The sequence below is a fragment of the Anoplopoma fimbria genome, chromosome 18 (genome assembly GCF_027596085.1).
Source record: "Anoplopoma fimbria isolate UVic2021 breed Golden Eagle Sablefish chromosome 18, Afim_UVic_2022, whole genome shotgun sequence".
In the NCBI taxonomy this organism is placed as follows: domain Eukaryota; kingdom Metazoa; phylum Chordata; class Actinopteri; order Perciformes; family Anoplopomatidae; genus Anoplopoma; species Anoplopoma fimbria.
The window spans coordinates 9,820,237-9,846,410 of NC_072466.1; the positions used below are offsets into that span (position 1 = coordinate 9,820,237).

The window sequence follows — 26,174 nt, forward strand, 5'->3', positions numbered from 1 at the left end:
TGATACAAATAACATAAATCTGCCCAAACCATTGATATAGTAATACATTCTGTGAATATTGACCAATAGTTATATATGACCATGCTATACAGGCAGATACATTAAGAATGGAAGGCCCCACAGTGGTTTACAATGAGTGATAGATTTGTCTTAGCAAGCTGAATTGAATGATGTATCCATGCTGTATCCATGTGTCTTTATACACCCATGTGTATAAAGACACATGGATACAGCGTTGGAGGCAGGGCCCCGTTCAGTTATATGCAAGTTGATCACTGGGGCATGAAGCAAAAAACAAAATCTACTTCCGAATATACAATTCTGATTAAATTAATCAGAATTTACGGTGATCTTCCACATCCATGGGCCCATAGAACAAGCGCAGTGGGTTTAGGTGATTTAGAAATCTTGGAATGTCTTGTTTCCAGCAATAACACAACACGAGCCCCAAGACCCAGAGCCAGATCAAGGACAAAAAGCCTATACCTACGGGCAATGTCAGAGACAAGAAAAATGACTTTTATCTATAGGCTGAACTCATGTATCAACGTATTGGACCGCAAATGTAATAATATAATAAGAGCCAAGACACACACCAAGCTGTGAGCATGTGTCTATAAATGAAAAAGAAGTTAAGTAAAGGACTGCTGCGTCCTGATGTGAGAGATAGGCTTTGATTTCATCATCACATCATTGGCATTTTAACGTTGTTTAGAAAAGCTTGAGAGCAGATTAGCATAAACAACTACCAACCCCATGTCTTTACATTTCCTCTGGCACACCGCTGAATGGAAGAGGAAGACAACAGTATTTCATATTTCACTGAACCACAACCTCCCTTTACTGACTGTCTATCTTTAGCAGATGCTTCTCTCACCAGTAGGAGTTTCCTCACCTCTACCTGACCTCTGATGTGTTCTGGTGAACTGCCCTCATAGCTGTATGATCATCATTAATAACACAGAGGACGTTGATTGCTGAGTAGGACTGTTTGTAGTGGGGTTCTCTCGCTGAGGATTTAAGTGAATTTGGCATTTCGTGCTAACCATCAAAAGACAAAAGGAAGGCGAGCTCGCCTCCACTTCCGATCTTCTGAAATAGAAGATAAGGGTACACTGGCAACTCCTGCTGGGCTTTTATCCAGCAAAAATCAGGCAAGCCTTGTGCTCGAGCTTCACGTGATTGCAAAGTGGAGCTGGATGCACGCTGTGAGCTGTAAATGAACAGCCAAATATTGGCTCCTAATTGAAGGCAGCAGTTGCCTGTGTGCATAAGCACCCCTGCTGTAAAATTGTGAACAAACACATTGGGAAACTAAAAGGCCACTTCCCCTTGTGCTCCCCTTCTCTTTTCTCATCACTTTGTTCCCTTCAGCATCCCTTTTATAAGCGGCGGCCTTGGTGTTTTCCATCTTTTAAAGGCTATTTTTATAACGTTTCTGGGTTTTTTTTAGACCGTCAACAATTACAATGAAGACAGGGAACATGTGTTAACTGCAACAGCAGTTTCGAGATAAATATAAAGCAAAAATAATTGTGTGGCACGAATTGATTATGTGCCTGAAAGAAAACCCTCTTGCATCGTTTACTTTCTACTTCGTCCTTGTCTCTAATCCTTCACTGTCTTCCCCTCTCTACGTCTCTCTTGCTAGTCCTTGCACTCCTACCCAGTGCAGGGAGAGGAAGCGAGAAGAAAAAATGTGTGCTTATGAAAATCCTAATGAAAATGCAGCGTGTCTGTAATTGAATACGGACGTCTCAGTTCTGACACGAGGGATTCAAGCTGCGGACTGGATAAACATGCATTGCCTCCCATTTCTCTCTAGCCTCCATCAATCATCACACAACACCACGACGAAACCAGTGCGCCGGCCATTCCAGCTCAACTAGAACCCATCAGGCAAAGAGACAAAAGGGGGGGACTGAACAGAATAAGACAGAATAAATATTCATAAAAGGAGTAATACACTGTATTTTGTTTTGCTGCTCATGGTGGAGTTCACTGTTTTGCTTAACTTTGCATATTCAGATCGAGTCAAACATTCCCCCGCTCTCCGAGTACAGCTGCAGAGATCATTTTGATGTCAGTTGGCGGCATTTAGAGCTAGATTATGCACAGGACAGAAAAATACGCGGTGACCCACAAGGGCATGAGCATTACATTGTTTTGCTAATATAAACACAAAGAAAACCCCAAACCATGGACAGTGTAAACACACAGTGGCATACAGTGGCACACACACACACACACACACACACACACACACACACACACACACACACACACACACACACACACACACACACACACACACACACACACACACACACACTGTCAGAGCTTGGGCCAACAGCTACTGAGGGGAGTTCTGTATCCGATTCACTCTTGGAACGGACCACAGCTACATTGTTCTGAGAGAGGTATTAGACTACATTTACCATCCAAACATAAACATGACACCTGGGGAGGGGCCTCACCAGACCATAGTTCATCCCATTGTGAAGCTCATTTTGGCTCACAGCTGAGAGAATGAGCTAGGTCAGTTACAGGACACCATGGTGCTCCATTTCCCAAATACCTGGCTATTACCTGACTGATGAGTTGTGAGGGCTTCTTTATACAGTTAACAAGAACCCATAAGACCCTGAGGAAAGAGTTGACTGTTAACAATATGTATTTAAAGTCAATATGGCAGAGTTGAACAATTTTCCCCCTTCTTATTTTCTGTTTTGGCAGCGTGTGAAGCTATCTGCTCTAAACCACTTTTAGACTGTAATGACACTAAACTTCTCAGCCTAAACAAATACATTTATTTTTAAAGCTGGAAAGCATGAGCAAACCGTTCTGCCAAGCTGCAATTGGCACAACCAAAATGCCAAGCTGAACATTATAAAAGCAAGACAAATCCTATCATAAAGTCATCAGAGCCTAAAGTGATGTGGTGAATGACAGAACTTTTGCACATATTCAAACACAGCAGCTGTGGACTAACTGGTTGGCAGCAGAGGTGTTGCATCGCAGTGACTAAGGGACTTGCTGTAAAGATATGGAGGGATAAAGACAACGCAAATACGACACGAGTGACAAATAACTACTGGCTGTACTTTTGACTTGAGACAGAGACAGAGAGAGAGAGAGGGTTAAATATAAAAATATAGAAGAGGGCAGCTTTAGATGAAGCTCAGTTCCCACAGTTGAGTATGTGTTGGCTCTAAGCTCAGACGGGGCTTTTGTGTTTTTGCCCTGTTGGCAGAGAAACAGTCAGACAGGTCTATTTCAGAGATATCCTCTCAACTCAATGAGAGACCCTGTCAACGCCCTCTCCTCCCCTGGGTGGCAGTGAGAGAATGAAGCAGAGAGGCTGAAAATGCCCAAGTGGCAACTATACGAGAGACAGGAGAAAAGATTAGGCACTACAAGGAGAGTGAGAAGAAGTATAAAGGCATGGTAGATAATTATACTCTCTGTGTAATAGTGTAATGATATACAGAAGACACAGTGCAAATGATAGTTTTTCTGTCTGTACATATAATATTTCAGGTATTGTGGATTTTTTTTACTGGTTTTTTATTGCTTATTTATAATACTTGTTTTTTTATTTCTTTTTCTTTTATCTTGTTTTTCTTTTTCTATGTCTCTTGTTTTGCACTATACTCTATGCTGCTGTAATCCTGTAAATTTCCCCGCTGCGGGACTAATAAAGGATTATCTTATTTTTTCTTATCTTGTGGTGTTCTGTGATCATCAGAGAAAACTAAATGGTCCTCAAAAGGTGTTTGAGGTTCTACAAAGTTTTGAATTTAAGAATATTTTTAACTTAAATGCATTATTGTGTTCAGGAATATTGTTCTTCCTTTAACATTAAACAAAAATTTGATTAGCTAAGGCACATGATAACTCCTATCCCTGATGTTGTAAGAGAAGAGCAGTACGACATGCAAGAAAGAGAAAAGTCACAAAATAGTGACTCTAATCTCTGTCTGGGAGACGTAAAGCCCCTACCGAGGGTGGACAGATATATGGACAAAGCAGGGGCGGAGGTGGTGGAGGCAGTGGCAGTTAGACACAAGGGGCACCAGTCAGATGTGCTAACTTAGCCCTGGTGTCCCTCTGTCAGGCCAGTTCAGACCAGGCACAGAGGCAGTATTATAGAGATGCTGGCCGGGCCAAGAGGAAGAACAATAGCTGCTGTGTGTTGGAGCCTCTGGAGCATCCTAACAGCTGAGAGATAGGGGGTCTGTCTGTGGTCGCACTAAATGGCACATTAAAGGGGCACTGCACACGCACACGCACACACACACACACACACACACACACACACACACACACACACAGACATTTTCTCTCTCTGTTTTTCCCAGAATCCCTAGCCCACTTTCTTCCCATCTCCAACCAGGCAGCCATCACTCATTTTACTCTCATCTCTTGCCTTTTCTCCACACACTCTTTCAACATGCCCCATGTTATTCTGTGTGTCCTCTAATCACCCCCCTGTGTAGAAAAGACAAAAAAAGACAAAAGAGAGCTGCAGAAAAAGAGAGATATTCTTCTTGCTAGCATGAGAAAAGCCAAAGACTGGCAGAGGATCAGAGCAATGTCAACATACAGTATAAGAGAGGGCCAAAAGCCTCCACGGGAGCCATGCCAAAGCTCCTCTATCCCGGGGGCCTCTGAAACACGGAGAAAAACACAAGAACGGCAAACTGCAGGAATGCAACCCCTTGCAGCGAAGAGTTCACATACAGCATCAGATAAAACCATGGCAATATGTTCTGCTCTATTTTGGGAACACACCTGTAGGTAAGGCCATTTGTCGGGTAAACTGAGCGCTATTTAGATTCATGTATCAAAGAGGAGGTTATGCGCATAGACCCTTCAACTCTCCTATTTTTCACCGGTGTTCAATGTTTCCCCGCAAGCTTAAAAATACCACGTTAGAAAACACAAAACCCCAGGAGGTAACCCACTTGGGAAAGAACTTGCTTTCAAACAAAACAGGAGCAGGGGTTTGAGGCCACAGCAGGCATACTGCAGCAGCATACATCCACTCAGAGCTGAGCCACGGTGATGTTGATCACTGGTTCTATTAATGTCGCTTTTTCGGCACTGGATTATGTCTTGAAGGCAACTTTAATTTCAGCCCATATGGCAAATGTTTTATGCGCACACATACTTCCTCTGAGCTGTTGTAAAACCTGGCGTATAGCTTCCACTCAGTCATGTTAAAGTTTGGATGCCACTGTTGCGGATTGATAAATCTAACAGCTGCAAGGGCTCTGAGTCAGAGCTGCTTTCACATACAGGAACCTATATATGTTCTACAAAGAGTACACATTCATTACAGATTATATGTACCAAAATGCCATTGATTTAAACTTAATTATCGAATGTGATTTCTAATCAAATCAAGAAATATATTCTATATACATTTCATTGTATATAGAATATTTACGCCTACACTGTCTGTACATTTCATTGTCCAGACGGTGTAGGTGTATAGAGCCTAGTGGCTATTTTTAGTTTTAAGAATCAGCCCTTTCTGTTCGTTGCTATTGACAAGGTGACTATTGTCTCGACTTAAATAATTTCCTCTAAAAGACAATAAAGATCCGATCTGAATTGACCTCGGGAAAGTACTTCTTTAACATCATTATAAAATAATAAAATAAATAAAGCTCTTACACGTCACATGCAGTCACTACAACCCGAATTGTGTCTCTTGTGTGATTATCGTTAGGGCTACATTTGAATGTAATTTTAATACCCAAGAGGTACAAACTTACACTGTCAAAAGCAGTAGGCAAATCAGCTCACATAGTCTTTTATCAATTTCTCTGCAGCCAATTATTTCATTCATCACCAACGGCAGAACTTATTACCCAAATGTTCACTGCAGTCTGCTTTCACTCTCTGTTACACAACTTTATTACTTTATGTTGGGGGGCAAGCTGTGAAATGTGCTGCTTGCTTCACTGTAGAGAAAAGATGGTCAGTCTAGAATGTAAGCCCCACACCACACAGCACCACAGAAGCTGTTCTCATGCAATGCCACGAATATATCTTCAAGTTGTCCACCAAATATATAACATGCTGATCACAACAGTCACAACCCACCACTGCCCACGCTTCTCTGCTGCACTTCAAGTGGTACAAAGAAGGTTTCGAATTTCACAAAGCATGATTTTCACTGGGCTGAAGGCTACCATCCCCCCATTGACTGCAAAAAAAAAAAAAAAAAAAAAAAGCCCAAGCTGGCTGGAACAGACCCCAGCGCCGATCCTCTCCGAGAGGCAAGTCGATGTGGGAAAATGTAATCACGTCGCGCTGCTGCCAGCGGTTCGTCTGATCATACTGTACCGAACTGGAGCTCCACAACCCAATGACGAGAAGAAGAAAAACAAAACACACACACATTACAGATGACATATGTGGCATATTTCTGCACCGTTAGATCATTTGCACTGGGAAAATATTTGCTCTGCATGATATTCATAGGATTGAATATGTCAAGACGCTGCAGATGTGGAGCTTTGCGATCGTGTCACCCTTCTAACCGGTCCCGTTACAAATATGTCGTTTATATGCATTGATTGCTAGACATGCAATTCACTTTTAAGTGTTTAGACTACTTTGCCAACACTGCCACATGAGTCACCTGTGTGTGTGTGTGTGTGTGTGTGTGTGTGTGTGTGTGTGTGTGTGTGTGTGTGTGTGTGTGTGTGTGTGTGTACTGGGTTAATGTGGTAGTCAGAGATGGCCAGGCAGTGTTGGATTACCAGGACCGTTATTAGACGAGCAGATACAGTTTAAGTAGAATCTGAAAAAAATAAAAACTCTGTTATAAAAGACAGATCTCTGCTGCTGTGCAGAGATGCAACAACGTTAACGTTACTAAAGTCACATTTGCAAGTAAAAAAAAAAGAAAAAAGCATGCGATTTCACTACACATTGATCAAATGATTACCTGATATGTTTCTTTTAAATTCCTTTTGTATTCTTCACATCCTCACTGAGCAGAAGAGCCTGCTGCTGTGGCCAAGAATTTAAATCCCCGGGTCAGATCCATGATTGTACTGTCTCTGATATCAAATGTACTCCTGGTGGAAGAGGCGGCGGCGGAGAAGAGTCCAGTCACTGTTTTTCCAAAGGGAACCTCAGGGTGGATATTGGAGGAATTGGCATCAAAACCTGGTCCAGTGAAGCCAACAATTAATTAATTACAGAGTAATATCCCTCACTTTTGGTCGTATGCGAAAAAATATGTTTATATCCGAAGTAACGAGTGTGAAACGTTTATTCCCAATAAAATGTCCCCTTTATAACCGGCGATAATGGTACTTACCACTCTATTGTTGGGGAGCGAGAGAGAGCGTTCACGCTCGCTGTACTGGGCTAGTTATCACAGACCGTCATTTTGTGCTGCGTCTAATCCATTTAAGGGATTTGATTGATTTGATTATTTCAACCCTCAGTGTGCATACAAATCATATAATTGCAAAAAAATGAATCGATCTCCTATGCAATGATTTGATGATCATATAGACTTCATTACAAAATGCATTGCAAAGGTCAAGGACAATACTGACACCACATAAGTGTAGATTATGTGGTGCTCAGATATTCATTTGTTATAAGCACACACACACACACACACACACACACACACACACACACACACACACACACACACACACACACACACACACACACACTGACCAAGCGTATTTAAGCGTGTAATTATGAGGAAAATTACTGTGAATTTTTATTTAAAATTCAGTTTTTATGTAAAGTTACTCGTAAAATGTCCTTACTGTATATTTGTCTGTATTTATAAGATTTTTATTTTTTTAGTTATTGTGGATTTTTTTTAATTTTTCTTACTTACTTACATATTTAAAATAATTGTTTGTTCAAATATGTACCTTGTTTGCATTATATCTATGCTGCTGTAATCCTGAAAATGTAAAGGATTATTTTATCTTATCTTATCTTATCTTTACTGTCATTCAATATTACGCCCCGGGTGAGTGAAGACGGTTTTTTTTCGTCACACCGGAAGTACCGCCCTCCTGCTTCCGGCCAATTCACAACATCCAAGATGGCCGCCGCCGCAGCTTCCCTCGTTTCTTACGGCAGCGACTCGGATTCTGAAAATGAGTCAACGTGCAAAACCGGCGATGAGAAAATGGACCCAGCGAACCCGGACGCCACTGCTCACCTCCAGCCTCTAAAGTCCGGACCCACCATGTCCGTGGCTGTCCTCAATTCTGCCCCCGAGGTCGCCGTTAAGGTAAGCTAACCATGCTAGCTATCGTTAGCATAACGCTGCATTGTTAAAGTTAGGTACTAATGATCGCGCCGTGCTTTTGCATATCGAAGAGGCGTACGATATCGATTGATAACGGCAAAAACAAAATACTTATTTAGTGTGTAGGGTTAACAATTGTTATTAACGTTACCGGACACGACTAGTGGAGGTTAGCGGGAAACTTGAGCATCGAGCATGAGGATGCTATGTGTCGTATTATCATTAATATTAACATGTGAACGGTATCGATGTGGTTTTAAGTTTGTTATTTCTATCTCACAGTTTCTTATTGTATTGCTCTTCAACCAATGAGAGTCTGTTTGTCTGATTTGTTCATCTTAACTCTAGGAGGCTGTTGAGACTGGCATACACCTGGACCCTTCACTGAAAGAAGTCACCTATAACCCCACATTTGAAACCATGTTTGCACCAGAGGTAAGTTTGAGAATTAATATTGGGATATATTTAGATCTGGGTCAAATACATAGCATTAGAGCATTATATGAGACCAGATGTGCAATACAATAGTTATAATAGTTTCTGTCTGTATATATAATATTTCAGTTACTGTGGATTCTTTATTCTTTACTTTTTTTTTACAGTTTTTTATTGCTCATTTGCTTATTTTTGATCTTGTTTTTTTTACTATGTCTCTTGTTTGCACTATCCTCTATGCTGCTGTAATCCTGTAAATTTCCCCCACTGTGGGACTAACAAAGGCTTATCTTATTTTATCTTATTTCATTGACGTTTTGTTTACTGTATATGTTAATGTCTAGTGTTTTCTCCAAAAGTGATATTTTATATGTCCATATCAACCAGCTATTATGTTAATGCTATAACATCGAATAGAAAATATTTTGATATTCTTGTCCCCCTTGTTAGTTGTTTATTATTTATGACTATGAATCTCCTTGAGTGTCTATATGTCTTCTGTTTTGAGGTTAATGTAGCTTGTTGGACTTAATCCTTTAATTTCCCATTGGATTTAATCTGGTTCTCTACCTATTCATCTATCAACCTAACTATTGTTACCAGTGGTGGGTATATCCAGAAATGTACTCAAGTAAAAGTAATGTGACTTTGCAATAAAAGTACAAGTAAAAAGTAAAATCAAATAACTAAAATAAGTGAATATAAAGATTGTCAACATTTAACATTATCCTGAACTTTGATCATTACAGTATAGATTTGAATATATACATTACGACAGAAAACAGGAGTAATAGTTCTGATATACTGTGTTTATTTGATAATACACTTATTGCCATTAACACTACAACATAAACTTCAGACCTGCATTTACAAGCGCTGTTAATTCATCTGGATATATTAGCTGCTGCTAGTGCTATTTGAAAGCCTTAACAGTAGCGCTTGGGACCGCTTACATGTTGTGTCTATAAACATGTGGGAAACACCAGTCGTACCTCACTGCTGGGGCTTAATTCATGTGGAGGTGTGGCTGCTGTAGGATAACAGAGCACAAGTGTATCTGGAAGTCTTGCATGGCCAGACCTCCACAACACTCAGCGCTGGATGTGACCAGCTGGCCATCTGCCTCATAAAATCATAATGCATAAAATCCGAAATGACTAAAAGTAGCAGAATGAATGTATCCAAAAATCAATGTTTAATTAAGTGTTATTAATGATTTTTTGTTTCTTCCTCTTTAGTTTGGGCCAATGAACCCATTTAAAAGCCAGCAGATGGCTGCCCCCAGAAACATGTTATCTGGTTATGCAGAACCTGCTCACCTCAACGACTTTATGTTTGAACAGCAAAGGAGGACCTTCTCCACCTATGGTAAGCTCATCTGTGACTGTGTGATGGATTTCAATGATGCTGTCAATATATTCCTATTCCTCCTTTTTTGTACCCTGAATTTGAATGAGCGTTTTACTACTTTCCCCTCTCTGCTGATAGGTTATGCTCTAGATCCATCTGTTGACACACACCAGGTAACCGCTATTAGCTACATTGGCGCAGTGGATGAGGCTGAGAAAAATAAAGGTAATCCTTCATCACACTTAAATTCTATGTGTTTGTCTGCATCTGGCTGGATGGATCAGACTGTATTTAGTATGTCTTATACTGCATGAAGTATTGTTTAATTGAGATTTAGAAGTATAATGTCTACTGTCTCTTATTTCAGGGCTAACTGTTTTTGAAAGCGGACCGAAGAAGACGGAGAAAAGGAAAAAGATCAAAGGTGGAGAAGCAGGAGAGATTGAAAACTTCCTTGGGCCATGGGCAAAATATATAGATGAGAAAGATGTGGCCAAACCATCAGAGGTAATACTGTGTTCAATATATGTTATAAAATATTCCGGCTGAGTATTTGAAATTGTCACTTCTTCATAATTAACCGACTCACTACTTCATATGGTAAAGCAAGAAAATACAGCATTATCCAGGTTTAGGCAGAAAGGATTACTGTTGGGCAATATGACAGATAAACAGGCTGTCTAATATTGTTAATCTGTGGTTGATGTTTTTTTTGTTTGTTCTTTGGCTTATTTAAATTGCCCAAAAGCACCTTTGTAATTTTGCCTCATGCATGAGCACTGACCCCACCCACTCACTCAATTTAAAGAGTAGCCCTAAGTTTTCCTCTTTACACCTGACTTCAGTTGCTCAGTCTGTCCTCTGCACTAATGTTTTTCATAAATATTCCATTGTGTTTCTTTTTATTATTTTTTTTTACAGGATGAACAGAAAGAGCTGGATGAGATCACAGCCAAGAGGCAGAAGAAGGGAAAGAACGAGGAAGAGGCTCCTGCTGAAGAGAAAACCATTCTCCATGGTATGGTGGAACTATGTTATTTTTTAAACATATGAATCCCACTCATTCAAATTATTTACTGAAGATTGAAATCATAGTTGGTATTGTGTACGTAAAATACACACAAACAAGTACACAGTATTTCTTTTGAGATTGAACGTCATTCTCGTAAGACTAGTTGGCTTAAATATTGAGATGAAGTCAACCATTTTAAGGACTTCTTGTTGACAAGGGGTCTCTGGCACTTCATATATTTTGTGTCTTTTTGTTCTCCTCACAGTTAAGGACATGTATGATTACCAGGGCAGGTCCTACCTCCACGTCCCTCAGGATGTGGGTATCAACCTGCGTTCTGCAGATGCTCCAGACAAGTGTTACCTGCCTAAGAAACAAATTCATGTCTGGTCTGGACACACCAAGGTCAGTGGGAAGAGACATAGGTTATTTGCGTTTCTTAGTGCACATGAATTGCCCCTTTTATGTACCAGTTAATATATCTTGCAGCTATAAGTTTTATCCATGCAGGCTTTGCTGATGGTAAATATTATAGGTTTAAATGTATTCTGAAGTCCAAAATAAGCCCATGTGTTTGTGTATAAAGAGAGACAATTACAATTTCCATTATGCAGGCCTTGTTAGAATTTGCGAGGAAGTCAGTAAAAGCCTCCTGGGTGCTTTTGAATAAAATGATAACGCAGTTGTATACGAGCTGCTTGTCCCCGACATATCCAAGATTATTCTGTCTCATTCAAAACACTGTCATTATAATTCAAATGTAAAAGCAAACACTGGGTTATTCCAGGAGAGATCTGATTGGAGCTTCAGATCTGCCGGTGTGCTTCAGGGAGAGAGAAATCACTCAAGTTTTAAATTGGCTCCTATCCGCTTTGTGCAGGAAGTTACTGCCTTCAGACTCTCATTTGAAATACAAAGAGGTTTGAGAAGATAATAAGCTTGTGGAAGCGCTGATGTCGGAGATAATAGATGGAGGATGGCCCGTACAGTGTCACCAAAGTTTTATGACACTTTTGGAAAAAGTTTGGGAACTTGAAAGTCATCATACTTTCTAAACCAATTACATTGGCAGCATGGCCTGCACACAGATTTAATATCAATAGACTGGCAATGTTTAAATTAAGTACTATATATGGTAAAAAAAGGAGATGTAGTGAATCCCTTCTCTTAACAGTTAGAGTAAAAATAATACGTTTGAAAGTGTCTCACCAATACAAAAATGTGGATTTACTTTATTGTAATAAACATTTTAACAATAATATCAATAATAGACATGGGGTTATGATTTATGGTCCAGGCAGACACGCATGGATTTCAAAATATTTAGATCTGTGGCATTATAACATCATACAGTACAGTCAAATGTGAACTCCCATGATTTGGATTATCCTCACAGATGTTTATATATAAATGAAAAAAGAAGAAAAGTATTGCTGAACAGCATGGGCACTTGGACCTGTATTGATGATTAGCATACTCACGATTAGGGGAAATGCATATCAACTGTTTCTGTATGTTTTCCAGGGTGTCAGTGCCATCAGACTGTTTCCTAGCTCTGGTCATCTCCTGCTCTCCTCCTCCATGGACTGTAAGATCAAGGTAAATAATCACAGCTCGTTGCCTCTAAAAAACAATGCAGAAGCTATTGAATTAAGTTAATTTATTGTTTTAAAAGAAAAAATGCAGTTTCATTATTTTATGATTGGCAAGATACATTGTCATCTATGAGTTTGATTGTTTTATTGTACAGAGGATTCAAAGATGACTTCTTATCAACCTGATGCATTTTTTCTGCTGGCTTAATTGAACGTAGCGTTGGCGCATTGCAAATCTGTGTTCACTTGTAGTTTATTCTCCTTCTCTTCTCTTTACAGCTTTGGGAAGTTTACGGGGAGAGGAGGTGTGTACGGACATTTATTGGTAAGTGATGTGAAATTTTGATAAATATTAATAATGAATTGTATTAATTGGTAACAGAATTTCAGAAAGTCAAGTATAGCATTTTATCAACAACAATGGGTCATCAGCAAAGATGCTGACATGAAATGTGCTCATAGTTAACAATGCATGCAGCCTTTTGGGAAATACACGGCAGCGACAGACTGTAAACTCAGCAACACTAATGACTCGTCTGCTGACCATTGACAGAAAGTATAGTTGTGGTTTTTTCTTTTAGAATAGATGGGGTCTGGGGGGTTTAGCTAATGTGTTCAGGTCACTTACGCTCTTCCCAGACAGCACATTGTCTGAATAGAGATTGTTTGCCGCCATGGTTCTGCTTGTCAGCTCCTTCACGGAATATGCATAATTCAGCAGCCCAGGGGCCGAAGGGAAGAAGGGGCAAGGGAGGGCACGAGACACCGCGAGGAGCTGGCATGCAGGAGGAGAGAAGACAGTTTAGGGTCGAATAAGCTGACGGAGAGTAACTGGCTGTGGGGTTGATGAGTTGGAGCAACAGCAGAGATTCAGATGATGATAATCATTTTTTGTTTGTTTTGTTAGAGAAGGTTTGTTAGTATATAGCTGTTGTTTTCGAGAGTAATTTAGATTTTAATTTTGTTGCTGTGCTGTGCCCTTTGTTTAATTATGTGCAGTCTAGTTTATTCATTTTTGTTCCACAACAGTACAATGTATTGTTCTGTTTTATTTCCTTTTAGGTTTTATTCTTCTTTGAGGTGTATAATTGTATTTTATTTCATTGTTTTTGCGTATATATTTGGATGGATGACATTCAGGTCTTTAGAAAGTACACCCAATTAGTTTACAATATGGATAGAGCTGCAACAATTAATCAATTAGTTGTCAACTATTAAATTAATTGCCAACTATTTTGATAATTGATTAAAGGGTTTAAGTCATTTTTAAAGAAAAAAGGCCAAAAAATATATTCTCTGATACCAGCTTCTTAAATGTTATTATTTTCTCATTTATTTACTCCCCCATGATGGATTTGCTGTCTTCAAGTTGTCGATGTCATCTTGGGCTTTTGAAACGACATTTGTCAGAAATATGTCTTTTTATAGACCAACTAACTTATCATTGAATTTAGAAAATAATCAATAGATGATTTGACAATGAATATAGTCGTTAGTTGTAGCCCTAAATATGAAGCTTTCTTCACATCTTTTTCATGATTTATGTATTTATCTTCTTTTAAATGTATTACAATGTTGGTTGCTTTCTGTAATTAAACCATACACTGTAAAAGGTAGCTAGTCAGAACTATCTAGTAAGAAAGAACAGTTAAGCAGCAAGCATTACCTTGGAGGATGTGCATGATACGCATGCATATCATTATGTGTGCATTTCCATGATTTAATGCAGCCTGGGACAAACTGAATATTTGACACGTGTGCCCTGCTTTCAGTAGTTTGTGTATCTGTGTTTTTTTCCAGTGCACACAGAATTACACCAAAAAGGCTCTCTGCAGCAGCGCTATTGCCATTTGGTCTGCCAGCAAGCAGACCAAATAGCAAGCGAGCAGGCAGGCGCTTAGCCTCCGTCGGCTCTGTTATCGCTGTGGAAACAATGTAGTGCTGATAAAAGCCAGTTTTAACAAGGGAGGCGTCTCTGCGCGCTGAGCCCACAGGGACCTTGCATCACCTGCACTGAATGAGGAAAAAGCCAAAGGGGTTGCAAAGATTTGGATAGGGAATCGAAAAGGAGAAGGTGGAGAACAGCTGAAAAGACAGATGGAGCATGTCATTTTTTCCTTTTTTTTCTTTCTCATCCTCTTTTCTCTCCGAGCCCATTTTAAGATTCCATTTTCCTTCGTCTCACACAGCCAAAGTCATCTCTCTTCCTCAATGTCCCTGATTTTCCTTAAAAAAAGATTTCACATTCCTCAAATAAATTGGCTTTTAAAGGAAGGCAGCTGGGTAACAATCGTGGGGAACATGAACATGTGAATTAGTCTCTCGTTTGTTTGTTTATTTGTTTGTAATATGTGTAAATTTACTCCTGCTCCTGTTAGGTCACAGCAAAGCAGTGCGAGACATTTGCTACAACAACAGTGGGACCCAGTTCCTCAGCGCTGCCTATGACCGTTACCTCAAACTCTGGGACACTGAAACAGGTAGGCTCTACCTCGCCGATGTCAGCAGACTCTTTTCTATAATTATTCACATAGCTTCTTGTTGTTGATTCTTTAAAATGACTGGATCAGAGATGTTCTCCATATGTATGTATGTATGTATATCTGACTTGTACGTATGTCTATTTTAATGTCTCAGCAACACGCAGCGAATAGTGTGTATGGGAGCACATAACATGGTGCAGTTCAATCATATATATATAACCTTGATCTCGCAACCCTTCCGATAATTGTGAATAACAGCAGAGACCTCGGCTTTCTTCTGTAGTTTTTTTAATAAAACATTTCTCTGCATAACGTGGAAGTGTGTGTCAAGAAGGTCAAAAACATTTATTTTGCCAAATTGTTTTGCCATTTACGCAGATTATTTAATTGTACACCAACTTTCCTCCATTTTGATAATTGAGCGATCGTTTTAATAATTTTCAAGCAAAAACACTTAATATTTGCCAGTCTGGTCAAGCAAAACACAGACCTTATCCCGTGCTTTAGGAAACTGTGATCGGCATTTCACTTTCTTCTGACATTTTGTATAATTACAGTTAATCAAGAAAATAATCTGCAGATTGATCGGCAATGACAATATTTGTTAGTCTCAGCCCTCATGTCAATCGCTTTAAAATGTTTTTATCTGTAAGAATCCAGAATTCTTATAATACAGCGGGCAATTCAACATTGTTCCCCAAATAGACCAAACATGGAGTTTTATTATATATGATGAAATCCAGTTGCACAATTCCACAGCACTTGTAATCAACATCTCTGACACAATCTGATTCTGAAGGGCTGCCAAAGTAACACTTCACAAAAAACCTAGGTTATACTTTTTTTAAAATGCCGTCTAACTGCTGTATCCATATCGGTATCAGAGACTTTCATTATTTATCAGTTTGTGTGATGGTATTGCATTTTTATTTCAGTTCAGGAATTGTGTTCAATGAATGCTTCTTCCAATGTAGCCCTGCCCTGTATAAGAGAGGCAGTACAGTTTAACACGTCATTGAATTAGTATGTAATCTGTCATATCTATAAAAGACCGTCTCAGTGTAAACAAATGAATGCGAATGGTCTACTCTACATGTGTCTATGTGAACTGTTGGCAAAAAGTAGGGTCCCTGATCTCACTGGTGCCACATGGTCCCTGTTGTCTTTCCTCACTGCTCATCTCAATTTCCACCCCTCTCAACTAAAGAGTGCCAATCCAGCAGAGGGCAGAACAGAGTTAAATCCCCCACTTGTTGTTAACAGGATGTCCTTTGGAGCCACATCATCCTAATAGTTTTGTTAGAGTTAACTTACCACACCGTTACAATGTGTTCCAACCAGATGGTGGTTTAGTTAGTATACATTTCAACAGTTGTTTCTTTCCTGCAGCTGTACATAGCGGGGTAGTGTAAGGGGTAATTATTAGTATTCCATTCTAAATGTGTCCCATTGGAGTATAACACTAGATGATATTCAGAAATCATGTCCGTGAAAAGTCTCCACTCTTATCTTAAGGGCCTCTTGGTGTTGCAGTCATTTCTAATTTCCTGTTCCCTTCAGTGGTGGCGGCATCATTTCTGTGGTGATTCACCTCCGCTGAATGAATACAAAGAAACGTTGACATTTCAGTGTTACCGCTGAGCTGTCGCTGCCTGAAGGACAGTGCATGCAGCATCAAAAGTTGCAGTTTTTGTCCCTAAATCTTAAGCAACTTGTGTGTACATCTCAGAAAAGCCACTGTGGATTATTATAGAGCTCTGACTTTCATCTTTCCTCCCTCCACAGGCCAGTGTATCTCCCGCTTCACCAACAGGAAGGTACCGTACTGCGTCAAGTTTAACCCAGACGAGGAAAAACAGAGCCTTTTCGTGGCCGGCATGTCGGATAAGAAGATCGTTCAGGTAAAGTCGTCATGTGCTGCATTGCAAGTATTTTTATTCTGCTCACACCATCACTTCAAGTGTATTTCCCACTTGACCAAGCAGATGCACACATGAATATCTGTGCATACCCCCTGTGCCCACAGGAGCATGAAATACACTGCCGTCTCATCCTCCGGCACTGGTGTGTGTATTTGTGTGCTCGTGGCTTGAGGTTCATGGGCTGACAGGACTAGAGCAAGTCATTAATCATGGGTAGCATTTGTGTGGAAGAGCGGTAAAGGGAACAATCTGTGATAAAATTAGGAAATCCATAACCACAATATTACACAATGAGGTAAACTGTTTTTTAGAACAAGTCACCCTGAACTTCTACAGATTAAAGTTTGGATTTTAATCTCAAAAGATTGTCATTTTATTTGTTAATTCATATTTAATCATATTCATCAAGTTTGGGACTAACTAACACTTCCCTCTTAGAGTCGTCATTTATTAAATATATTTCAAGATGTTGATGTGACAGGCACAAAGTTTGTGTCCTAATTGTTCTGATGAACAGTAGTCACTATCACGATGTCTGGCACAATATTGAGGGTTAGAACTAAATCATGCAGCTCCCTTCAGGGCTCTGAGAACAGATGGCTGCTCCTGTGAGCAAAAAAAAAAGGAGCATAAATTGAATTAAATGTAAAATGTGTTTTGACAAAGATGCGTCCTATTCATTCGTAGCCTGGGGGTTGTTTCTGCTTTTCCTTCCTTTACATTTTAATTTGTGCATAATGTTTTCCAAATAAAACGTTCCAGAGTGAGGGTCTGTTTGAAAGCTAATCAGTGTCATTACTCCTCTGCAGTTCAGCCATTTTGCTGCATTAGCACAATTTAAAACTGCTCTTCAGTGACTCTCCATAATAAATAAATGTGTTTACCTCCGCCTTGTGTCTCTCCGTCAGTGGGACGTCAGGACAGGGGAGGTTGTTCAGGAGTACGACCGTCACCTGGGAGCCGTCAACACCATCACCTTTGTTGATGAGAACCGTCGGTTTGTGAGCACGTCAGACGACAAGAGTCTTCGAGTTTGGGAATGGTAAGTACAGACTACAGCCTCAAATAGTAATGCAGTGTTTTGAATTGATTGCATCGTTTTTTTGTGTTGTAGCTCTGTGCAATTGCAGATAATCCCTGATATTCAGTACTGGAAAACTGTGGTTGCATTTGGCTCAAATTCATCAACGATATGAATGTGAAGCAGGGATTCGTCAGGGTTGAAGATCAAGATTTATAGAGAAGGATTTGACATGTGTAAACTCAGTAGATTTGTTGGCAAGCAAATTCTCAGGGAACAAAAAAAAAAAATTGAAAATCAAAGAATATATCATCAGTGTATCAGGCTGCCTTTTAATTAGTTGTTCATAAGAACAGTAGCTCACTCCAGACAACCCTATCTTGGACAACGCTGGCCCAGCTGTGCTGCTAATCTGAGCTGAGTCATGGCCTCTACCTCAATGTGCCTGCTTTACATGCATCTGTTGCACTGGGAGTTTGTTTTCTCCCCGGAGCTAACGTTGTGCATTGACAGTGTTCCAGCAGCACCCTTCTGTGAGCATGGCCCATGTTGCCAATTGTATATTTGAATAAATAAGCATTTTGAAATGGTTCCACAAATTAAATCATTGGCAGGAAGGAAGATGCGCTGTGATGACTGGCAGGTCGGCTAAAGTGTAAAACAAATTTTCCTTTTTAAAATCTCCTTTCCTTTGACCACAACAGGCACCTGCGCTTTTAACGAATTCATGTTCACTGTTTTGCGCAAACTTTTTAGTTTTTTAGATTTTGTCATTACATGTCCTACTGCAGTTTTTGCCCAGACAAGACCCCACCAACAGGGTTTTCCATAGGCACTTTTTGCTATGAAGAATAATAAAGGGGCTCAAGAGTGACTTGCTGAACAGCCTGGGGTCCTGTGGTGGTGGTAAACCAACTCTGGTATTTATTGCTAAAAGATGATAAATATTGAAAGACCAGCTGATAAAGGAAGCTTCCTTTAGAATTTGGAAGGGGGTGCTTTTAATTCAAGGACGACCATTTGTGTAGTTCTTTCTTTTTTTCTTCCCATGAGCTTTTTAAGTGGAGCGTGGGAGCAAACGGGCAAGTGGTATGCTCGGCTAAAGAGTGGCTTTACTGTCCCTCTTTCTCCCACGGATAACACCTGGCTCTCAGCTTAAGCTAACCCCTCTGGTGAGAGCTGCTTCATAGCAGCATTAGGCTGAATTTACCAGAACAGTCTCGTATCTCTGGAATAGAAACACAGAGAGGGACAAGGGGCAAATTCCATCCTAATTTTAACACACATACTCAAGTTTTCTGGAGGGACTACTTTATCTTTAGCGAAGGTTCATCATCAGGGAGCAGATAGTTGCTGTATGTGTTGGAGCAGGTTAACAATCAATATAAAAAGTGCTGCACTGTGCCAACAGGAAGAATGAGCACTTGATCACAAAGACAGCGTTTAGAGAGCGATGTAACTTGGCTTGAAGGGACATTCCAGATGATTATGGATTGAGAAAAAAATGTTAATGAAAGATTAAGAAATTGCGGCGACAGATCTAAGGACGTAGTTGCTATGTGTGATATGTCATCCAAGTACTCACTTTCCCTCCAGACTGACTGACAGCATGCTACTGACCTTTTTACATAATAGTAATTATGTTTTGTGAAATCCCCTATTTTCACATTAGTTCCAAATAACAAACAAATATGGTCTGTTTCATTTCCCTCTCAGGAGAAGCTCAGAATCTTTCTTGTTTCTGTCTTGATGTTTTTTTTCTTCAGGCTGACAACAGAATTTAACCCTAACCTCACTGCAGATATCATGCCTGAGAAACTAAAGTTTGCATATAAAATATACAAAAATGCTGCTTGTTCTTGTCAGTGTCCCTTATCCTGATTGATGCGAAACCCCCATAAACAACAACCAATCATCTATTTTTCATGAATATCCCCAGTGTATACATTGTTTGTCATCTGTTTTCCTTCCTCCCTCTCCCATTGCTCTCCAGACAACAGAGCATTCACACTGGTTATTTCTGGAGCTAGAGAAAGAGATCTGATGGCTTTGTTATCTCTTCCGAGTTTAGCTTGGCGTGTCTGCAGGCATTGGCTCTGACAAGCCCCAAGCTCTACTTGTTTTGTGTGTGTGTGCATAAATTGTGTAAACAAGGGTTTGCATTTCTCATTAAAATCTTCGAAGTCCATCCTTGGTCTTGTGCGTGTGTGCGAACACGGTGCAATGACTTTGCTCCAGCTGGTTCTCGTCTGAGACGGACGTGGCTTAAGGACAACAGGGCACTTATTTGATGCAGACACACACAGTTTGAAGGCAGAAAGACATATTGGTCACCCTCATTAACCTAGCAAAGTGTCACAGGTCAGTCACGTACATGGAGAAAAAGAGGACCATGGCATGCTGTCATCCTGGCAGACACACAGCAGTGTAGATTTCGATGATCTCCTGCAGACCACTTACGATCAACAAGCCCAGGTTCCTATCTTTCAAAAATCAGACATAGCAGAGCATAAGGAGGGTTTAGGGGGATTAATAAATAATTGGACGATGGTTCAGTCGGCGGTGCAGCATCAAAGGATCCTTTCAGATAGCTGTAATGGTGATCTGGCCTTATTTTTCACCATAGCTGTATTCTGTCCAGTACCAAGCATTTTTTGAGACGACATAAGCATCTGCCATAATAAACAAACTACAGCTTGGTCAATGCTTTTTCTTTCGAGTGGATTTTGCTTTGAGGCTACACAGGTTGTCGTGCCCCCCACCCAGCATTTAACCCGTCTTCAAGTGTTCTCACAGTGCTTTTTGCCTTTTTTCAGGGACATCCCTGTGGACTTCAAGTACATCGCCGAGCCCAGTATGCACTCAATGCCAGCTGTGACACTCTCTCCCAACGGTAAGTAGTCACATCACAGCCAAACACTCCCAGAGACGCATTCAGGCTCAGAGGACACAGTACTTTGGGGAGCTTAAACCCATATTGCCAGATTGAAGTTTATTCTTTCATACCTTCCAATGTTTGTCATTGCTCAGAAGAATAAAAACAAGGCAGGCTCTGTCATCTAAGTAAATGTAAGTGGGTGGATGTCTAGATACAGTCATCAGGATCGGGCCTAATCTTGGCATTTGTGATAGATGGATAGACATTGGCTATATAAAGCCTGCTCTGTCTCCAATCCCTTGAATGCTCTGGGTAAGCCAGCTGTCACAGACGGCCCATTAAGCTCTGTTAAAACACTATAACGTCCCCTTAATGCACAGTATTGTGAGGGAGTGAACTGTAGAGCGCATTGCAGCTAGCAGTTTCAATTAATGACATGTCACAGAGGGATGAGAGAAACTGCATTGGGTTAAACATAAAGAGCAGCTGGTTTGCTTTTATTTTAGTGATACCTCTCTGTTGATGTTAACGTTCTAGCTTGAGATGAAAAGATGCTCTCCTCCATCCGCAAATATACAAACACTATTGGAAAGCTGTTATAAACTATACAAATTGACATTTCCAATAAAATACCTTATCACTTTCTCGCAAAGTTAACTGGGTAAACACCACTCTCATATCTGTACGTTAAATATGTAGAAGACCATTATAGACGATTAGATTATCTTAAAGACTGGAGGCAGGGAAAACTGCTAGCGTGGCTTTATCAAAAGGTTAAAAAAAATTGGAGTCTACTTTTTGTTTGCCAAGAAGTCACTGTGCCTGGCCAACACAAAGTCTGGCTCATAGCTCAGCATACAGCTACAACTTGGTGTTTTTACAATACAGTTTTTGTACTGATCTTACAAACATGATAATGTGTTAACTAGTGAGCTTTGGAGCTGCTGCCACCTTTTAACCAGAGCTGGGTCAGCTATTTCCTAGATGAGATACAGGCATTCATCTTTAACTCTCAGCAAGAAAGCAAATAAGATTATTTTCCCAAACGTCAAACTATCCCTTTAAATTGCCCCATTAATTTTACGAACTTTAAATACCACTCTAATACCAACATTTATGAAAAATAGATTTTTTTTTTCTTAGTACATATTAGCTGATTCTTAATATGAAAGTCCACAAGATTGGGGCAAAGATGTGTCATCGGGGACATCCCTGTATAGGTCCTGCAGAGATGACAGCAGTTCAAGAGTAGAATAAATCTGCTACTGGTGAGTTTTCTTTGATGTGAGTGGAAGATGTTAAGAGGCCACTTACCGACACAAGAGCCACGTTTTGTGCAGCAGCACACACTTTAAATAATACTAGAAATAATTCCTCTTCAAACGTAAGGCCCCGCTTGAATCAGGAATTCCCTGTTGCACTCCATCAGCTTCAGCTCCCATCAAACTCGGCTCTCGTGTCGTCGTCTGCTCCTTCCCTCCCTACTTACTTTGATTTCTCCCTTTCATCCTCTCCCTTACACTCTCCCTAGTCTCTTCCTTGCTTTGGGCAGCGTTCCTATTTGTGCCAACACGGTTTGTTTCTCCTGAGCGTGTGAATAATGAATGCGTTCTCAGTGGGAGACCGTTCAGTTTTTCTCTCGCCCCTAAATGGCACCCAGCCCCCCCCCCCTCCCCTTGGCATAGCATCCACAGCCTCTCTCCTATTTTCTCTGCCATCTTAACGAAGGACACAGAGGACACTGCTGGAATTGGCCAAGTTGTTTTCATTCTTCTGCGTGTATTGCATTTGACATTTAATAGTGTCTTTTTTAATTTCTCTTTTGTGAGGGAGGATGTAAGAAGAGGACACACGCATCAGCACTCGATCTCTTTCTCATTTCTCATGTTTCCTTTCAAGAAGTGCAGTGAGTCGTGTAATGCTTTGACGCCGTAGTACTGCCTGTTATCACCGCGTAGTGCCTTTGAAGCTGTAGCGGTGTCAGAAGCTGAAACGCTCTGTAAAGTAGATCTCAGATGAGCAGTCGCTGATGAAAATACTCTTTTTATTTTCTCTTAAATTGCCTCAATCCTTTCCTTTTAATGATGGCAGAATGATGAGTTTTCAGAGTGCCATCCTATCAAACTCAGATTTCCACAGTTTTGTTTGACTTCTGTGTCCATGAGGCATATTTCCTACCAAATACCGTGTACCTGTAACGTTTTACTCTCCTTGATGTCGCGCTGGATCAGTTGCCAGGTTTAGCGCGTACTAACAGCAGTGGCAGGCAGCGTCATGAATCCACAGTCGCTGCTTGTTAAACATTTGGCTGTACAGAATCATGCTAATGAGACAAACTAGCAAGCTAATAGTAACTTTAAACGTGTTGTGACAGCCTTTAAAAGCTTGGATGTTTGCATGTTGAATGTATTACCGCTGTTCTACTTCATATGGGACTTGAACTTTTATACTGTACCTCCAATACTTTGGATACCATATTACTTGGAATTGATTTTTATGGTTATTTTGTAAGCATGTAATACAGTGAAGTACTTTGAAGCACCACTTGAGATGAGCCGTTAGCTACATGCTGTTTGCTTGTTTCTTACCCCAGGTAAATGGCTAGCGTGCCAGTCTATGGACAACCAGATTCTGATCTTTGGAGCCCAAAACCGCTTCAGACTGAACAAGAAGAAAGTCTTCAAAGGTCACATGGTGGCTGGCTATGCCTGCCAAGTGGACTTCTCCCCAGACATGAGGTAAGCCTTTACTTTGTTAGGCAATTTTCTCATGAAGGGGATTAGAAGGCAGCTGAGATTGTCACGGCTGATTAATAGTTTAGAATATTTGATTTGTTTTTAACTGATGAAGGACAAAATGCTACAGAATTGAAAACTGAATAAGCGGTGATTCATCTGTTTCTATGAGAAAGTTAGAACTGTCTTACTGAGTGGAAAGTGTAACAGTTAGATAGCATTAAAAATATACTCACTGTCATCTAAAATGTATGTTGATGTAGAACTGTGGAAATTCTGATTATATAATGTACAAGTTCCACAAGGAGAGCTAACTGGGACAGTCAGGAACCTAATTTATGCCAAAACACCCATTAAGACCCGTCTTCACCCTAAACACTTTTCAGTATCCATAGCAACACTGCACCTCTTGGCTAGACTTAATACCAAATATTCAGACCTTTTGACAAAGTGGAGACAGAAGTCATTTTTAGCAAAGTGCTCATCCTTCCATTCTTTTCTGTTTTTCTTTTCTTCCAGCTATGTGGTGTCAGGAGATGCGGATGGAAAGCTGAACATTTGGGATTGGAAGACCACCAAGCTTTACCACAGAATCAAGGCTCATGACAAGGTGTGCATTAGCGCACTATGGCATCCGCATGAAACCTCTAAGGTTATCACCTGCGGCTGGGATGGACAAATCAAACTCTGGGATTAGATCTGTCCTGGTATGTGTGTCTGTTTGGGGGGAGGGTTCTGCTAGATGATGGACAAAACTGAACTGTTTCACTATAGAGAGACGGGGAGGGACTGGTTGTCCCATGGAAGTGAAAGCCACAGGACTGGTATCCAGTCTTATTGTAGCAAGGTATTTTTGTATCCCGCCGTGAGAGTAAAATATGTATTATCTGTACAAAGATGACCACAAGCAAACTTTTTAAAAATAGTTTCTACAGCAAACGGCATATTAGAGGGGAACCTTGGCATTTTTTAAAAATATTTTTTGTTTTTCAATTTGCTTTCCAATGTTCTGTGTAGTAATATACTTCTGTATTCCTTGCTAACAATTCTTAATTTTCAATTGTGTGACCATCCTATTGTGGAAATAAACATTCTGTAAATTTGAAAATAAAGTATTGGTTCCTCAACTTGTTTTTCACACATAGTTCCACACAAAATCATGAGGAGAAATCTCATTTCTTTTGTTCCTTTCTTTATCAAACTGCTTCAAAACATTTGTCAATTTACATTAAAGGTACATAATACAACATTGGAAGCATTTTGATTGCCTCTCAAAGGACAGAGTTAACCGGGGGGGAAACTGGAGAGTCGGTGATGCACTTCCATATTGACGCTTTTGGTTGAGAGCACAGAGGGAGAGCAACTTCATTCTCTCCACAGGCAGAAATTGCTCCCCCATATCTTTACATAGATGATAGTTGTTTGCTGCTATATTAATACTCTGAATTGTTCTTATTGGACCATTTTTGAATGTGGATTTTTTCAGTGTCAGCCCAGTGCTGTTCGAGGTTAAGTTTGTTAGTGAAGTTCTGGTGCAGCAGGGATAGTGGAGTGAGGCCAATTTGAACACCAGAAGAAAAACTGAAGGAGTAAAAGAACTGACAATTACACAAAATGTCTCTTTGTGTGGAGCTCAATTGTTTTATTATAAAAAAAAAAAACAATTAGAGTTCAGCTTTTGTTTTTGTCTTATTCCCTCACACTCGCCAACGCATCCACATTCCCAGAGCCAACAAACACACTGAACAAAACAAGAGACATCACTGCAACGTTCTTCCTGTTATGGTTGTGCTTTGTTTTCTACATACAATCATATCAGGGTTCAACCACAGCGCCTGTTCGCCCATACATCCTCAGCAGACTCCATCTTGTACCTTTTATTACTGACGTTCCACTGCTCATTCTTTCTCTACAAGCAGCTCCAGTGGACCCCCTTAAATATCCACCTAGTGTCAATGTGGCAGGGTTCCTCATCTACTTCCCCCTTTAACATCATGTATTCATTTCCTTAAATTCCTGTTCTGCGGAAAGCGGTTTGTGCAGATTATTGTCATCTGGAAAGGTTGTCCAATATCAGCCAGGATGACTGGCTGTGAGCCAAGCTCAGATAGGACCATGAAGAAAAGGGGTCGCCATGACTCAAGAAGCTGTCCTGCAGCCAAAAACACTGCCACTATGAGGTAGAATATAGAGAGCCTGTGGAGGCAATTTACTCTGCCCCTCTACACAACTGAGGTCATTCCAGGTCAGGAGGATAAGTAGGAGCACGAATTTTGCCTTGGCAAAAAAAAAAAAAAAGGTACGGCCAGATAAGATAAGTCTGTCGGGAAATGGCTGTGCTCTAACAAGAATTTCTGCTGACTTAAAAGTCCATGTTGAACGAACATGTACATTTCCATTCAGGAACTGTTCCAGCCAAGATAACATGGCTTTTC

At 40.3% G+C, this 26,174-nt stretch overlaps 2 protein-coding genes across 2 annotated transcripts in view; one reads left to right on the plus strand and one right to left on the minus strand.

Annotated features, from left to right (window-relative positions):
- Positions 1-7,065, minus strand: part of wasf1 (WASP family member 1) — a 53,479-nt gene extending 46,414 nt beyond the window's left edge. The window contains 1 exon segment of the mRNA XM_054618640.1: positions 6,965-7,065. The gene's annotated coding sequence lies outside the window, so the exon portion shown is untranslated.
- A 1,004-nt stretch (positions 7,066-8,069) lies between these two features.
- cdc40 (cell division cycle 40 homolog (S. cerevisiae)) lies at positions 8,070-26,169 on the plus strand. Its single transcript, XM_054618861.1, has 15 exons — positions 8,070-8,290; positions 8,657-8,743; positions 9,982-10,111; positions 10,232-10,318; positions 10,461-10,600; positions 11,015-11,111; positions 11,371-11,510; positions 12,630-12,704; positions 12,980-13,025; positions 15,079-15,180; positions 16,969-17,084; positions 18,014-18,147; positions 20,943-21,019; positions 23,598-23,742; positions 24,259-26,169. The coding sequence occupies exons 1-15, from the start codon at positions 8,099-8,101 to the stop codon at positions 24,434-24,436; spliced, it is 1,746 nt and encodes a 581-aa protein (XP_054474836.1). The 5' UTR covers positions 8,070-8,098; the 3' UTR covers positions 24,437-26,169.
- Positions 26,170-26,174: the final 5 nt, after the last annotated feature.